Source organism: Melopsittacus undulatus, chromosome 6 (genome assembly GCF_012275295.1).
Source record: "Melopsittacus undulatus isolate bMelUnd1 chromosome 6, bMelUnd1.mat.Z, whole genome shotgun sequence".
In the NCBI taxonomy this organism is placed as follows: Eukaryota; Metazoa; Chordata; class Aves; order Psittaciformes; family Psittaculidae; genus Melopsittacus; species Melopsittacus undulatus.
Genome location: NC_047532.1, coordinates 4,444,342 through 4,462,057, shown reverse-complemented (window position 1 = coordinate 4,462,057; position 17,716 = coordinate 4,444,342). Strand labels below are relative to the sequence as shown.

At 46.0% G+C, this 17,716-nt stretch overlaps 1 protein-coding gene across 5 annotated transcripts in view; it reads left to right on the top strand.

Annotated features, from left to right (window-relative positions):
• Positions 1-7,741, top strand: part of AMOT (angiomotin) — a 61,099-nt gene extending 53,358 nt beyond the window's left edge. For 4 of the 5 annotated variants that reach the window (XM_031045253.2, XM_031045255.2, XM_005144846.4 and 1 more), the window contains 4 exons: positions 805-927; positions 1,599-1,831; positions 2,675-2,899; positions 3,933-7,741. In XM_031045253.2, coding sequence (XP_030901113.2) covers positions 805-927; positions 1,599-1,831; positions 2,675-2,899; positions 3,933-4,033 — 682 coding nt within the window. In that variant the 3' untranslated portion in view covers positions 4,034-7,741. The remainder of the gene's footprint in view (positions 1-804; positions 928-1,598; positions 1,832-2,674; positions 2,900-3,932) is intronic. The other variant, XM_031045256.2, reaches the window with a different exon arrangement.
• The last annotated feature ends 9,975 nt before the right edge of the window (positions 7,742-17,716 follow it).

The window sequence follows — 17,716 nt, the reverse complement described above, 5'->3', positions numbered from 1 at the left end:
TTTAGATTGTTTATGAACCTGATTGGAATAGGGATATTATCACAACTGGTTGCCTCACTTGTAAGATCATACTAGAATACACGGGTAAAGCTGCAGATCTGCTGTATTAGTGTTTAAAGAGTTATCTTATCTTGCTCCAGCAGCAGGTTGTTATTTTAGGATATTGATGCTTCTTGTGCACTGTTTTCCACTACCCAGAGATTCTCTAAGGGCTCTTGCTACTGCTTGTCCTTAGAGGCCATGTCATATTTTCAGTGTGTGTTGCTAAGTAGGGGTCTGATCAATTGTTTATCATGGAATGAGAGGGGATGTGTTAGGCCTGTCAGGTTTTGTTAAATGAACAGTCAGGAAAGAGCCAGCCTCTGTTTTTAGATTTCCTTCTATCTGCTTCTCTTCTGAAGGAGAGTATTTCATTAGTGTCAGTACTTCTGCACCTTTATGTTTTGGTTAGTGGACTGGACAACTATCACAGTGTTAACACCAGGCACTATATGGATTCAGTCTGTTTTCAACCCACTCCAAGCTTTTTGGATCAAGCTGCTTAGGGTTGCTTAAGAAACTTCCATGCCTAGTTCCCTTCATACTCAGATTCCCTGTATGATGCTGTTGGAATGGGAAGGGAAAAAGCTTTATATCTGAAGCAAAGTTTGTGCTGTTTCAAGTGAAGAAATGTGCTTAGTGTTCTATGCCATTCTTCCTCCTCCCTGTGTCCTTGCTTGTTACTTTTGAGCAATAATTTTGTGCTGCTAGGAGGAAAACAGCAAACTTAACTGCTTTTTCATCTTCTCTGCTGCTTGTTCTCAGGGACACGACAGTGATCAGCCACTCGCCTAACCCTAGCTATGACACTTCGCTGGAAGCTCGCATTCAGAAGGAGGAGGAAGAGATCCTGCTTGCCAACAGGAGGTGTCTCGACATGGAGGGAAGGTAAAATCCAGTTTGGTCCTATCTGGCTTCTTTAGGACAGGGATTTTAAATTAATTGTCTGGCTAGATGTCTCAGAACCAGAGATTCTTGTGTCTTCACCAATAGCAATGATGTAGGATGCCAGATGCTCCTTTGGCCAAGGAAGTATCTACGTGGCCATCCAAAACCTGTCTTGATACTGAGGGCTAATGCAAAAAAGTCTTGTCTTAGATTTTTTGCATTTAGCTTGTTGCTCTTCTCTCTTCAGGGCATCTTCATCAGGCTCCAGCCACATTTTAACAGCCTCATAGAACTGTTTTCCCTGGGGGTTAGGTCCAGTGCAGACTCCCCAAAGTGTGTTAATCTGCTTTCTGTTGGTCTCATGTCCTGCCCATAACTTTCAGCTTTGTCTCAAAGACCTTTGCATGGCTCTTTAGAGCAGCTTCCAGTAGCCAGGGGTGGGAGGATGTCTCAGTGCTGTTCACTCATGTATGTGTACAGGAAGTCTCATGCATGATCCCCTCTGGTGGGCCAGTGAGCAGCCAGTATTCAGAGCAACAACTTCACTGGCATCCTCTCTCCACCTCCCCAAATGCCTAAGGGAGTCTCAGTCACAGCCATGGGGGCACTGAGGCCTCAGTCTAAGGAGACAGGAGTACAGGTACATTGTTTTTCTTTGCACTTCTCCAAAGGATTAAGACTCTGCATGCTCAGATCATTGAGAAGGATGCCATGATCAAAGTCCTGCAGCAGCGCTCCCGGAAGGAGCCAGGAAAGACAGACCAGCTGTCCTCAATGAGACCTGCCAAATCACTGATGTCCATTTCGAATGCTGGCTCTGGCTTGCTGTCCCACTCCTCAACACTGAGCAGCACTCCCATCCTGGAGGAGAAGAGAGAGGACAAGAGCTGGAAAGGCAGCCTAGGTAAGTTTTAGATAACAGTGGCAATTCACATATGCAAGTCACTGCTTAGAGGAGAGGCAGGAGCAGCAGAAGGAAGAAGGTGTATTGGACGGGCAGATCAGCATGCCATAAAGCTGACTGCAAGCAAGATGGAACACTTATCACAATTGGCTGTTTTAATCACTTTTGGGAAATGCGATTTCTGATGTCCATGCTCTGTCATTCAACTATGTAAGCCTTCAGTCCTAAATTGATATATGACTTTAGGGATATTTGAGTTATAATTTTCAGAGTTCACAAGTACTTGCTTTCATCTGGGTTGTTACAGCTATCTGAGTGTGTAAAGTCTTCTCGAACAGGAGCAAACACTCTAATTAGGATTGCTGTCCTATAGTGTTGTACCTGCACTAACCTGGCTCCTATCTGGAATGTCTCAACACCACTATTCAGAGAAACTGATTTGTTACAGAGCAAATCTTAGATGATTTTTCTTGTTCTGAGGGGAAGTTAGGCCCAAAGGCTGTCCCTGTAAGACTTGAAAGACCCTGAAATGTAAACAAGAATCTGTTGCAGCTGATTTCATTGTGCAGATTTACCCTGCCATAGATAGGCCACTGCTTGGAGACAGGGAAGTAAGGAGTTAGTGCAAGCTTGTGTATCTTCACATGCAGGATGGATGAAGATACTGCTATTCTTCATGTAATTCAGCACCCAGTGATGAAAGGTGTTCTGGAAAGGTAAATGAGTGCTGTCTGCTGAAGCACAGAGCACTTTCCAGACCCTAGAGCAAATACTAAGAGGGGTGCAGAATTGATCCAGTTAGTTTTCTGGGATTGTGACATTTTCTTCCCTTTTTCCACAAAGGTGTTCTGCTGGGAACAGAATATCGCTCCGAATCCATTCCCTCCACCCCCTCTCCTGTTCTTCCTTCCACACCACTGCTGTCAGCCCACTCAAAAACAGGCAGCAGAGACTGCAGCACCCAGACTGACCGGGGCAATGAACAAAGCAAAGCTGCACCTTCCACTGCAGCCCCCACACCAGGACGACTCCCCAGTACCAACCTGGCCTACAGCACAGACAAAACAGGTAACAAAGCTCAGCTGCTCTCCCAGAGGAGCCCCTGCCACTGGCTTACCATCAGTTCTGCTCAGTGGCACAGGCTCAGCCATACCTTCTTCCATTCAGGAACACTGGGTTTAGTTTTTATGAGGACAGAAGGGCTTCAGAGGCAAGTGTGACAATGTTCTGAGGAGTCTCAACTGCTCTGAAGGGAGAAAAGAAAAGCCTGAAGTGGTAGCATAAGTGTGGACACACTGAGTGGAAAGGTATAGCAAGGTTTAAGAACTGGAGCAGGTATATGCACACCCCAGTGTAGCCTCTGAGTCATTGTCTACTCTGAAGTAAATTGTGAGTAGCATGAGGGGTTTAAGCAGTGTATAAAAATGGGCTGTAGAAACTGGCCATTGCATTTCAGTGGGTATTCAAAGCAAAGTGGACTCAGATAAGGGGGAGGAAAGGTAATTATTGTGACAAAACTGCCTCATAATTGTACTGTCCCAGTCTCAGGACTGACCTCAGCATTGGCCCAAGTAGATCCACTTGACAGTGACTGTCACAGAAGCTGAATTTGCTTCCCACAGAGCTCTGAGCTGGCAAGAGCTGCTCATTTTCCAGCCCACTCTGCCAAATCAATGCAGATTACACAACCTTGCCTCTTCTAGTTACAGACACGTTACAATTATGTTGTTCTTTATGGAAGAGTGAATTTGGCTGGTCTGCTGTGCATTTTGCCCATGCTGAGCTATTTAATGGGTATCAGGCGAGACAGGGGAACAGTTTTTGTGGTGAAAGTCTGTGCTGACGACATTAGTTTAAGTGCAGTCACTCCAGTTTCACATGCCATTGTGTATCAGTGGGAGATACCCAAAGGGAATTTGATAAAGGATCTTTATCTGGCTACATGCATGAAGAATTGAATGTTTTAAAATGAAATAAGGAGTTGTCAGCTGTCTTTTGGCCAGTGATAGAAGATGACTTTTAACATGTTAATGTCATTATTTCTGACCTCATTGAAGTTACAGCTTTGATTGTCTATCTCTTGTTTCTCCTCATCACATAGATGGGCCAATCTTCCACTCCAGCACCCTTGAAAGAAAAGCCCCTGTTCAGACCATGGGGCAGGACCTCCCAGATGGAGAGATGGTAGAATACCTCATCTGAAAGGCTGTACCAGGATCTGAGCTGGGGTACAGTAGCAAGATATTCTTAAAAGACATTTTTATTGGGAAGAAATGTAGTACCTGAGTAATAAAAGAACACTCAGCTGTTTGCTCTTGTGTATTATGTCTCAAAAGTATGGACAGGTTAAGTTATAATTTGTTCTAAATTATAAAAAACCCATAACACTTGTTCTTTGGAAGTTTCCCTGTTATTGTTTAAATACTGTATCATGTAACATCTGGAGGAAAAAAAAACTTAGGTGCACTACATCAGATATTTCATTTCAGTGTTTGAAGTCTCCTAAACAGAAGTACCTCCTCTCACAGCTGTTGGTTAAGTATCTCAATTGATCACAGCAAGGTGAGCATGATGCCCTTCTCATGAGCAGAACCAGGGACTCAGTCATGAGCAATACTTAGTGGTTTTAGAATACAGGTGTTCTGAGAAACTTATAAATGTGAGCTGTGATCAAGGGAGATTTCTCTTTACACTCAGTGCAAGAACTCAGAATAGGTATTTCACACCCACAGGCTCCATAGTTTTCCATTTTCTTTTTTACTTCCCAAACTGTGCTATTTCTTTGTTAAAAGAAGACTCCGGTGATTAATGTCGCATTTCACAAGTTTAGAGACACTGAAAGATTTGCCACTCTTTTCTACTGAAGTACTTTTTCAGTAATTTATACAGTAGATAGTAAATAAGATCTTGCATTCATGTTTTACATAAATTAAAAAAGGAGAGTTTACAGGCTCAGTCCTGATCTATTAGATCAGATTTCTGCTATTATAATTCCATTGGCTTTAGTGGAACTTCTCCAAATTTACTGTAGTGCAAGTGGCAAACCCTGTTGCTTCTCAGTGTTAGCAACTTAGTCTGCTGCATCTGTGGAGATCTTTCTCCATAGCAGATTCCTCTGTGTTTCAAACGTCCTTTTTATGTCCCTCCTTCTTGAAGAGAGTAAATTCTTTTTCACATAGCAAAACCTCAGAGAGAGAGCTTTAGAGAGAAGCTCTGTGTAAAGTTTCAGATGGCAGATTTTCTCCTTCCAAAATACTTTCTTCATCTAACTGGAGAGAGCAGCTTAAGGAAAGTCCCAGTGGCATTACAGAAGAAACATAGACATTCAGGTCATTGGGTTTGCTTTCAGATTACTGAGAACTAGCACAGGTGCAGCAGTGCTTTGGTTGCAGGTGCTATAAGGAGATATTAAGACCAATAGAAGTAAATGAGTATTTTTTGTTACTGTCTTTGCATTTTATTAAAACACTTCAATATTAATCTCTGTTAAAAGCTACTTCTGTTTACTTGAATGTTAAAATATTTCATTAGCATTGGGAACCTGGCAAGTCTCAGCTTTCTTGTGCAGCATTAGAGTAGCCAGTTTTTCATTTCAGATCATTTCACCCCAGAAATAAGGAAAACCAGCAATTAATCATCAGGCAGTGAATATCCTCAATTCCTACTTAGTTGACACTGCTCATATGGTGTCCAGCTGAAATGGCCTTATCAGATGAACAGATATACCATGAATTTCACAGTGGATGGTTGGGAGGTGAAAGGAGGTGCCTTTGGTCTCCTGCATAGGTGACTTAGCAGTGCCTAAAGATCAGCCATAAGTTGGATTGTTTGTCTTCTAGCGATAATCACTTAAAACCCAAGGAAGACACTTTCCATCATTTTTAGCAGATTTGGTGCTTGATAGTGTTTTTCAGACAATATTCCTAGACCCACAAAAGCTCAATATGGCAAAATGGTTATGGTAAGATATGAACTAAGCCTAAATAGCTTGGCTTTAACAGTAACAGGCAGCACAAACTCTTCTTGCATCACCACTACTTCAGACACTTCAGAGCTGCACTTTGAGGCTTTGACTGTTTCTGCCATATGGGACAACATCTTTCTGGACAGTGCATTAGAGCTTCCTTACTTAAGTGTATCCTAGTGATCTGAATTAGTTCTCCACCATTTTCTGGACAAACTGTTGACAGCCTCTTTGTTATCATCCCTGAGAATGTCTTACCTTTATTTCTCTTGTCTTAATTCCACCCCAGTATATGAAGTAATGACACTCTGAATGATTTGAAGTGCTTTCTCTTCCTCTTCCACAGCTGTTGGAAATGCAGGAGGAGCTTCTCTCAGTAGCTCAAGGTGTCCATCTTTCTGCCATTTCAGCATAACCTTCTATATTGTACTTTGTGGTTTGGCCTTAGAATGAAAAACAGGAGATCAAATGCCATTAAGAGGAGGGCAGAGATGTTTGAGGGCTTTTCTCTTCTTTTAATATCAGAAAAAATGACATTCCATCTTCACAAGTACTTCTCAGCAGTGGGGAAAAAGGTTTTGCAACTGTAGCGCTCTAAATAAACAGTTCCAGCTCACTTGCTTCACATTAATTCTAAATTTGAATCCTCTACAGATAAAATCTGGTTTATAAAAGTGATTTTTCCCCAGTCAATATTGACTGTTCAGCTGGGGAAGGTAGGAATAATTGGTTTACTCTCCTTGCAGCTCATTATTTTCAAACTGATTGCCACTGTAATCTAGTTACACAGAGAAAAAAAGGATATAAATAGTTTTTGGTGAATAAAATACAGATGATGAACAGCAACTGTCTCCTCCAGAAATGGAAACCAGGAGGTCTCTGACAGGATCGCAGGAGCCTTGGCAGCTCTAGGCCTGTGGAAGAAGATGGTGCAGTTTCACATTGCTTAGGTCAGGTTCTTTACCTTATTTTGTAATTGGGTTTCTTCCAGAAGCAAAACCCCCAAAACTTTTGATGTGGAAGTTTGAGGTCATTTTCCTGTGCTGACAAACCAGGAGCCATCAGGAATGTATTCTTTCCCTCGAGCTTCCTCAGAGCCATCCTGATGTGAATCTAAGAGCTGCTTGCTTTGAGGAAGATGTGTACTATAGTCTTCAGTCTCTCTGTACAGATTTGTATTTTGTTTTTAAACAGAAACTGCTTTAAGGAGACAAACTGCACACCTAGTTCCTTTTCCTTCTGTAGAGCTTATTTCTAGTAGAAAGTGATTTTAACACAGTGATTTCAATGGCCTTGTTTGCAAACCAAAATCTTAGACTAAGAGTTTTTCTGAAACTCGGGTATTAGAAGCAGAATTGTAGCTTTTATAAAGAAAGCCACATATTCTTCTTTGTAGAACAAAACAAGAAAATCAAGTTTAGTTATTTTTCCTCTTTCCTTTCACCGCTTACAGAATGGCCAAGCTCACAAGTCCTTCCCTTGGGCAGTTCCTTTGGGATTTGACAGTGCACTGCCTGAGCTTTAGAGGCTTTTGTTCCCACCTGACCTGATATCATTATGAACTTCAGATAGCTCCTACCTGGCAGCTCTTGTTGGGTCTAGAGCAGCAATTTTTGCCTGTGGTTTGAGGGCTCATGAGGAGCTGCAAGTTGCTCTTCAGGAGTCTCTGAAGGATGGCTGAGGTCAGCAAGGCCCATCAAGGGGCTGAAATGATTTGATTCATGTGTGGGTCTCTGCCTCTGTTGACAAATGTAGAGTGAGAGCCTGAAAACTGGCATTACCTTTGCTTCATTGTTGAGTCTGCCTGAGGGAGGGATCCTCTAGAGTTTTAGGCCAGAACCATTTCCAAGGACACCTCCTGCTCCAGGAGCCCACACCGATGACCAGTGGCACATGAGACACGCAACACCTGCATCCTGTGAGCCACAACACCTGTACAGTGAATCCCAACCACCATGGCCAGATGATGTGTGTTTTCCATTGCTTATGGAATGGTGGTGATACAAACTCAGTGCAGTCAGGGCAAGCAAACCCCTGATGTGACTTTCCCTCCCTCCCTGCTAGGGCTGGCACAGGTTAGCCAGGATTCACTGTGCTCCTTCATGCCATGGCTGATGGTTTTACTCTGTGCCAGGGGTGGGGGGCTGTGGGGAGGGGGGGTTCTCTTTTCATGTATTTGTATAGGAACTCTTTTTTAAACGCTAGCATTTTTATGTCTAGAAAGTAAAAAGACATTGTAAAATGTAATTGTACTGTATTTATGAAGAAAATACATTTCTTTTCAAAAAGACCTTATTCTAAGCTGGTTTTAGAGTCTGACTTCCAACAACATCATCCATAGACTTCCAGAAGCATTGAAACCCCTCTGGTTTGCACATACACCATTAAGGCTGTGCTAAACTCCTGAGATGGAAGAAAAGGTGACCCTCTGCCCTCCCATTTCAAGCAGAACTTATATTGAAGTATTTGAACACTTACTTCTGTTCAGCTTGGGATCTGCTCAGGATCAGCAATAAAGATGCTGAAATAACTGGAGTCCGGAGCAATGCAGCTTCGGGAGAGAGCCATGGAAGCAGCTGCCCTTTGGCTTTGCCTGGAGCAGGGTGCCTCCCCAAGGGAGGCAGGCTCAGGCCTCCTGTCCTGTCACTTGGGTCTTTCCCATGTATAGAGAATGAGGTTTGGGGGGGCAAATGGCTTCAACCCACTTTCAGCAGGGTTATGGTCTAGAAGGTGAGAAATGAGTCAAGAGAGTGATCTCTCTTATATAAATCTATACTGAAGTGAATTATATTTTTTCCTCTATTTAAACCATCAAGTTGGTTTTGTAATTTGTGACAGAGCTGTTTGCAACTCGGCTGTTGAAACAGCCCTAAAGCCTTTGAAGGTTACAGCAGCTTTAATTCTAGGAAAGAAAACAAAGAAATAAGTGTAAATAGACACCAGGAGATCTTGTAAATGGCTATTGTTATTCTTGTAGCCAGCTATGAAAATATTTGGAGTGGTTTTAAAGAATGGTTCTTTTGTTTTCATTTTTTCCCCCACTGATTTGTTTTGCAGTCAATTTTCTTAGTATGAAAACCTTATTGATTGGAAAACAAGCCAGATCTACACCTTACCTAGTCCTTGCTGCTGCTTGGTCTCCAAGTTTTGGACTCCTAATTGCAAGACAAGGTAATTGTCAGCCCAGTCTCTTCCCTTAAGCATCATTTTTTATCCTTCACCCTGCCTGGTCCTGCAGCTGCACACAACTCTGCACACTTTCATGCCTTAATAACCAGATTAACAATACTTGCTTACCGTAACTTCAAGCTGCAGTGACAGTGCCAGTCATCTCTCCCTTGATGGCCAGACCATTGTTCAGCTGTCTATGAGGGTGACAGCACATGAGTAACCTGCAGTCGTGTATTTTCTACATCACTGTCTTCAACAGATCAGTTCATATGTTTGAGTGCATTTTGTTGCCTCCAGTTTATCTTTCCCTTCAGACTGTCGGATGGAAGGAGCAGGGATTATTGGGAAGCTGATTGAAAGTGGTCAGCCTTGAGTCATTTCACTGTTGACTTGAATTTCATCTTAACTGACAGACAATAGATGCAGGTGAGCTCTTAAGCAGAAGCTCTTCCCTGTGAGGATGCTGAGGCACTGGCACAGGGTACCCAGAGAAGCTGTGGCTGCCCCATCCCTGGCAGTGTTCAAGGCCAGGTTGGACACAGGGGCTTGGAGCAACCTGCTCTAGTGGAAGCTGTCCCTGCCCATGGCAGGGGTTGGAACTGTTCAACCCAAACCATTCTGTGATTCTATGATAGTTGTCCTCTCCCCTGGTTGCTGGTGCTGTAATAAATACCAGGTTGACAACACCAGGGGCCAGTGGTCAGTTTAGCAAACGCATCCCCTGTGCTTTCAGGCCTTTTCATGTTTCTATAAATCTCTGGCATGCCAGAGAGCAAACAAAACAACCAAAACCACCCCATCCAGACAAGGAAAACAGCTACAGAAGCTTGCTAATAGCTGGCTTATTTAACAAAACAGCTGTGGCCCATCTGCAGACAAAGCTCCACTGGGAGCAGCAAGAAGTCACACAGGGATGACTTGGGGTTATATGTCCCCTTACCTTACGCTTGGAAGCGTGTTGACCAGCTCACTTGGACATAACCATCTGCCTGACACCATTCTGTGTGCTGGATGGATGCACTGTAAAGTCATCTCCTTCCATCCCATCTCCTGCTGCTTGGTGTGCAAAGATCAGGGCCTTGAAAAGGAGAGGAAAAGATGGCAAGGTTGTTTTGGGTTCTTTCCATAATAGCACAGGACCTTTCAGAGGTAGCTCTCTGCCCCCTTCCTGCTTCCCAAGACAATCAGAATGTGAGCATTTTGTACGTTCTGGAGCATTTACCTGGATTTTGTAAGAAAGAGTAACACAAAATAGCAGCAGAAGACTGGCCTTTGAAGGTACCTTTGAGTCACACACACAGTGACATGTTTGAATGAGAATCACTTCGTGTTTGGAGGTGAACTTCAGAGGAAATTTTGTATTGATCCCATGCCAAGGGGAGTATTAACCTTTTAAATACAAAGCCTTCATATATATATATATATAGATATATATATATATATATACACACACACAGATACAAATTATGAAAGCTGATAATTTTGAGAACCTCACTGTATAAGATGAGGTTGTCTTTTTCTCCCTAGTAACTTTTTAAACATAAATGCTCAGGTTTGAAACCTTATTATTTCTCTATCCTTCTGTTGCTGCACTTTTGAATTACTAAGAAAGAAGCCCTCTGGTCTGCAGCATTTCAGTTCTTTAGTTCACCGTTTTCAGAGTGCTCTGGTTGCTCTTCCCTTGCTGATGGGCCAAAGCACAAGAGGACAGGACAGAGATTTGCCCCCTGCCAGAGGGTTTGTGGAGACAGGGTTATTGTGGCTGAGCAGGACCTGGGCTTCCTCCTCACTGAGCTGCAGTGCCCAGAGCAAGGCACTTAGCACACAGCCTTTGTCCTCATTAGGTTTCAGTGTTAACAGGGCTCACCTAAGCCGCTTTTTTGCTCCACTTGATGCATCACACAGCATCACTGCAAGCATCCAGCACAGTCTGGGGCTGGACCACTTGTTTCCCATTTTGGAAGCTATAGCAACCAGATCACGAGAGCTACCATCAGTTATTAAATCACCATTCAGAGGTTGGCAGGGAGAAGCCACATGCTGGGGCTGCTCAGGACAGAGTCAGAGTCCTGCCAGCCAGCAGGATGCTACAGGGCAGCAAACCCAAAGGGACCCATCCCTTGCTTCACCTCCAAACACTGCGGGGGTTTGTCTCCTTTGTTTGAAAGGGTTTGGGTTTCTATGACCAACCCCAGGGCTGGCTATTCCCGGTCTGGGGAGTGGAACACTTCTGCCTATTCCCCTGCTTGCCAAAGCTTCCAGTGTGACTCCCGGCAGCTCCTGCTCCCTGCCTGGCCAGCCCCGTCTCCAGCCCAGAGCTGTCTGCAGCAGAAGGAAGAAGAAACCACAAACTGGTTTGATGTTGGAGTCAGTCATATTGATTCAACTCTTTCCCATCCCTTTGCCTTCCCAAGCTGAGAGCAGTCCAGACCATTTTATCATCTGTTTTCCTAGAGGGAAATACTTACCCTTTCATCTCAGTGCTGTGGTTAAATCCCAAGCTGATGGAAAGACATCAGTGCTGACCAGTGAGGGAGCTGGTGCTTGAGCATCATTTGGGACCGGTGGAGGCTGCCGGGTCTCCCTCCTGAGGGTTCATCTGCAAATGAAACAAACTCTTCCCATCAGAAGTAATTTACAGAGTGCAGAATTATGGGCTTGGGTATTTATATGCTGAGGAGTTCCAGGAATGGCACTTCTTGGGGGTAGGAAAAAGCAGTTTCTGCCCCATCACATGTCCCATGTCACCAGCCAGGCAAGTCCCACACTGGGACAACTGAGAGGGCACCAGAGGCTTAGAGAAAACAGGAGGATTGGGAATTGCTTAATTAGAACCAGTTTTCTCCTTTAATGCTCTGCAATTACTTTGAGGTTAGTAGAATTACTAGTATTATTAATCACTGGATTTCTAGAGAACTAAAGTTAATAGTACCATAATTGGGGCACACCATACAGCAGCAACTGCTCAGTGCCAGCAGGCAACTAATTAGGGCTTCCAACCCTTCTCTTTAGGCAAATCTTACTTCTTCTAAGTCTACTCCATGGATAACTCAGCTGCAGAGGGTTAAAAGCTGAGGTAAGTGCAGCAGCAGCCACAGATTAGCAAGGCTGAGACTTCCAATGACTCTACCCAGGTTTCCAGTCATGCCCATCACATCTCAGGCCATTTACTTGCCTTCAGGTGCCTTTGGGTGCATCCTAAGGCAGGTGAGGAAAGGTGCTTTCTGTGTGAGGTCCACCAGCTGGAGTCAGGCCAAGGTGATGTTTTGGTCCTGAACAGGTTGGGAGGAAGCTTTTCTGTCCAGCGAGGCTGTTATTGCTCTACCTGCAGAGAGTAAAAGGGGATAGTGAAGTATTGAAGGTAAAAGGCAACTCTCCATGATAAGGAATGAAGTGGGGAGGGCTGCAGGATACTAAAGTAAGGGATATCCCAGTCCTTCATTTGAAGAGGGAGCTCCTTCTGGATGTGATAACTCTCACCAAGTCTCTTAGCACTACAAGAGAGCCTAGCTGATGTACCATACCATTACCCCATCCACCACCAACACAGCAGCCCAGCCTGCCATGGAACCGGCATGGAACATCTCATGAGGGGCTTCAGAGCCAAGAACTGAAAGAAAAGATGAAGAATAAAACAGGTACATTCACTAGTCCCACTTGCCAACTCTGACAACACAGTGAGCTCAGGGTTAAGATAAAGGCTGAGCACTCACAGAACCCAGGGTGACTTGGACACACATGAAAGGCTGGTGCAGCAGGAACTCAGGAAGACACACCACCATTCCAACACCCTCCAGAGCAGCTTGTCCAACTCTATCTTACCCAGTCACAGAAAAGACACCCTTTCCTTCCTGCTGCCTGCTTTGCAGACACCCCTGCTGCTGTGTGCCAAGCCCCAGCCTTCCTCCAGGGCCAGTTTATAAACCCTTGGAGCCGCCCCTTTGCCAGCTGCTGGGAATCAGCTCCTCCCAGCAGGTCCATCCCCTCACTGCCTCTGTGATTAGCATCCCATCCCTATGGACCTCCCAGCCCTTGCTGCCCCAGCAGCTTTCACTCCCTGGGTGCTGTAGGCTCTTGCTGGCCATGACAAACAGAATCTGCCTTCATTCCATGGTAGAAAGTTCTACACATTGATGCCAGAGTGTACCCAGAAACTGGAGAACATAGGAACATGTTTGCATCCCTACTCTAGAAGGAGATAGTAATTGCAACCTAATTGCATTAGTGCTATCTGCAAATTACCCACCGGTGGAAAATGAGGAGGTTAAAGCTGACTAAACAATGCAAATTAAAGATGCAACTGGCAGCATGGCCACACAGTATGAATAAACTTAGGTTTAACCTGGACAGAGAAAACAGGTTCAGGTCTCTTGTGCAGGCATAGTGGAACAGTGTTTGCCTTCCCCCACGTGGATGCTGCTGTGTGACCCCCTCAGGTTACAGACCTGAAATCCACATTTAGCCCATCCCACAGCCTATGAAGGTAATGAAACCCAAACTCCTGTGTGAGATGCCTGGTGCAGGGAGGATCAGCAGCCAAGCTGTGCCATGCGCTGGTTTAACCCTCAGGTGCTGCTGCTGAGTCTTCAAGAAAGTAGCCAAGACCTGGATGGATTAAAAAAGCACTTTATGGAGGGGCTGAGCAAAGCAGGCTTGAACCAGCAGCACATCACATGTGTAGCAAAGGGCTTCAATGCCAACACATTAATTTATTCTGCATCATTTCAAACCAGGGTTGCAGGCTGCCTGAGTAAGGCATTGCCAATGTGATGATGTCCTGCTGTGTTCATCCTCCCAACATCACAAAGTGCTGCTCAGGCCGTTGCCCTTCTTCTCAGGGCAGGTATGTCCATGGGTATTGCCCTGCTTTCAGGCACTGCCCAGTGAAAAGGCACATTTCCCAGTGTCCAGCCCATTGAATACTGGTCTCTCTTTAGGGGGCTAAGACTGAGCAGGGACAGGTCACCCAGAACCCCCCCCCAGGCATCACTGGAGATACCTGTCTGTACCTGCTCTGCCTCTTTCTCTCTCTTTTCAATATGAAGGAAGGGAGGAATGAAGCCACATATTAATGAGGTCAGGGATGGATGCCATGAAGTTTTGTTTGGGGTTAACATTAAACATTTCACTTGTGCTTTGTCTCTATGTGGCTGTGTATTGTTGGTCTTTGTTTTAAGCCAGCCTATGTTATCCCACAGCAGTGAAGGTAAATAAACCTCCAGCAGATCATTTGAGCTGCTTTCACAGCTAAATTCATCCTCCCAGCTTAGTTATTTCCCTTTGCATAGGGACCATTGGGGAAAGCAAACAATGGCTGTCTTTGAGGCACAATGAACTGCTGAGTTCATCTTTATATGATTGATTACAGCGGGTTTTAAACCCAGTCCCAAACTTCACTGGAGAGCCCAAGGTCTTCCTGTAGAATTTCCTAAAGCCTCTAAAGGTGGGAATGCTCCAGGCATGGAGATTTCCCTTGCAAGGTTCCTTTGGTTGGGCTGCAGCTCCGGGGTTGGTGTTTGAACCAGAGGGGATCTGACCAGTGCATGTTGCAGGAAATATCCCTTCTTGGTTCCTGATTTCCACAGAAAAGCATCATTCAGAAGGAAACCTCCAGCCTGGGGAGAGATGATGCAAAAAGTGGCTGTGCTTCCCAAACTAGGGGTTTGTGGCTAATTCAGAGCTTCATTACCAGGGCCTGCCTCATCTGTTATTATTTGTCTCATACTTTGGTATTCTTCTGGCTTCTCATAGTTTCAGCTCCTCCTCTGACCCTCCCTTACCCCATTCCTCCAGCTTTGCTGTTCTTGTGAAAAATGCCCAAATGTCCAGTTTTCCAGGTTTCCATTTGGGGTTTCCTGTGCAAACCACGAGCTCCCCTCCTGCCCCTGCATCTCAACCCTGGGATGGGTCCCCATGTCCCTTGCGACAGAAGCAGCAGCGACTCAAACCTCATCTTGACTTGCAGCTATTGGTGCTTCTCTGGGTAAGCACCTCAGTGTTGGGGATTTTGGGCAGCAACATGAAAGTGGTTCAAGCCAAGCACCAAAGTTTGGCAGCAGCATTTGGGCTTTCAAGGGCATTTCCACCTGCAGCTCAGCACAGCCGCTACCTACAGCAAGAAACACAAAGGAACCTGCTGCTGACTCTCCTTAGCATCATTGCTTTAAAATCCCTGGTATTTCATGCTTCATAAACATAGAGAATAAGGGACAAGTTTCATTTATCACTTAAATAGCACTATCAATGTACACTCCATGATCCAGGCTGGATTCTGGCACTAGTGACGGACACTGCTCTCAGTACAGGCAATAAACAGACCAATAGGACAATGAAGCCGAGATTGCTGGAGGTTTGATAATGCAACCATGGCTCCAAAACCTTGCTGAGACCCTCACTGAACACATTTGTGCTGCTGAAAACAAATGGTACCTTGTTGGGTTACACGTAGCTGTCAAATACTGGTCTAAGGCAGTGGGAGAGGAGATGGAGTGCCGGAGGATGAACACAGGTTTGTGCCAGTGTCACACAAGACACTTTACAAGTGATGCAATGCTGGGATGATGCGTTTTGAGGGGGTTGCACCTTTGCAACCTCATCTCTTTTGGAGCATCTTCACACTTTGCCACCTCTCGACACAGAGCCCAGAAGCCATTCCTGGGTAGAATGGGCTGCTTGTAGCTCAGGAACAAGCACAAATGCATCCCTGGACAAGGCACAGGGGCTGCAGCCATGTCACTGATGCTCAGGCCAGCTTATCCCTTGTCCCAGTGCCACCAAATCCAGCCATAAACTCTCTTTTCTTTCCCAGTCTGACCCAGCACAACCTGAACTCAGCACCTTTGGTGCCACAGCATCCTCCTTGCCCCATGTGGCCGGGGCACAACATCTGAGATGGCTTCCATGGGGCATCACGGCCACTTCCATCCTTCCCTGTGCCCTGCCCGGTGCTGCCGGGCTCGGGCTGTGTTTGTGAGGTTGAGGACACGGATTTCTCAGTAGCCTCTAGATGGCAATCGCTTGCAGCGCTGCTGAGGAGCCTCTCCCCGGCTGCAGACATGGAGCTCAGGGGCTGGTAGAGCCGTCGGCTGCATCACCAGCGCCCGTCTCTGCTGCCTCCTGCCTGGGAACAAGCAGTGCTCTGAGCCTGATGTTATTTTCCAGCATCCTTTGTTGTGTTGTACCTGCCTGTTCACCATGCTGGGATGTGGGGGGGTTGGCACCTCCGTGTGCTGCAGCATCTCTCATGGGGACCCGGCTCCTGGTGCTCACCATCAGCCTCAACATCAGTGTCCAACGTACCCGGAGAAGAATAATCCTTAAATCATCACCCATTTTATCCCTACCTGGCCAGAAGAGGCTTTTCCCATCACAGATGGAATTCAAAGCGTGTGTTTAAGTGCAGAGTGATTGATTAAGCAATGAAAGCCTTCAGGATGTCTCACTGCAACGGGTGAGCTTGGGACACCCCAGATTTGCACTGCCCCCCCCCAGCCAGGAGCTGCTCACCATGTGCTCTATGTGGGGCTGTGGTGTGCTGCTGGGTCCTGCTGTGGACGGGTGAGACTGGAGCAGCTTCAATCCAGGGGACAACAACTATCACCTTCCCTCAGGGCTGGGCAGAGCATTCATCACAGCACAACATCACCAGGAGCAGTGACATGACCGGAGCAATGCCATGTGCATCCCTGGCAGTCCCCAGCAGTGGACACAGTGACGAAAGGAGAGTGCTACCAGCCCAGGGGACCAACCACAGCAGCTGCCAAGCAGACAATATGGCAAATATTGCCAGTTTCCTCTGATAAAATATACTCACAGCCTATTTCAGCCTCAGTGGTGGGAGATGGAGAAAAGCAAGAGTCACCTTCCAGCTTCGTTCCTGCATGCTCACACCTACCTGCAGCACCTGTGCTCTCTAATATCCATCTCTGCGTTCTGCAGGTTGCTGAGCTGCTGCTGGGGCTGGTAGAAGACTGAGTTTTCACATGAAGACCTTCCATTTGCTGTAGTTGCTGCATCCTCCCTCCAGCTAAGGACAAGGCTCAGCTCATCCAGCAGCCCTGCGCATCCCACTGACCACCCTCTGCCTCCACTTTCCCCGGTAACAACTTCCCTGCACATCTGGGTTCAGGCTTTTCAAGGGAGGTGCCTGAGCTCTCCCTGCCCCAAGGAGCAGCCGCTGTTCTCACTCCATGAGAACCCTTTGTAGGTGAAGGTGTAGCACTGTCAGTCAGGGTGGGAACAGCAACAGCCCCTGTGCACATCACCTGGCACAGCTCAGCATAGGAATCAGTTACCCCCCCAAGAAAGGGGGATGCTCATTCACAGCAGGTCAGAAGCAGGATGACCTGCTGATGTACTGGTACCAAAGAGCTTTCCCAGCACCCCTGGGGGACTGGGATTCCATGGTGAAACCTTTGCCCAGTGCTGGAAGTTCTCTGGTCACCAGGGGCTGGGAGCCATACAAGGGAGCAAGTAGCGAATGATGAACCATTATAGAAACACATGAATCAGTAGGATAATAAATAATGCAATAAGAGGTAATTCATTATCTTTATTTACACTGTGCTGCCTGGTTATTGATTTCAATGTGGTTTCAGTCTAGGCAGCCCCGGTCCCTTCAGGATTTCATCTGTGTTTTCCCATCTTCCCTTTGTTAAAAGCCCCTGTGCTGCAGGTCTGTGCAGGATGTGCAGTCTCCTGCTCCAGGAACCAGTCCTGTATTTCCCTGGCACAGGCCATCATACACCAGC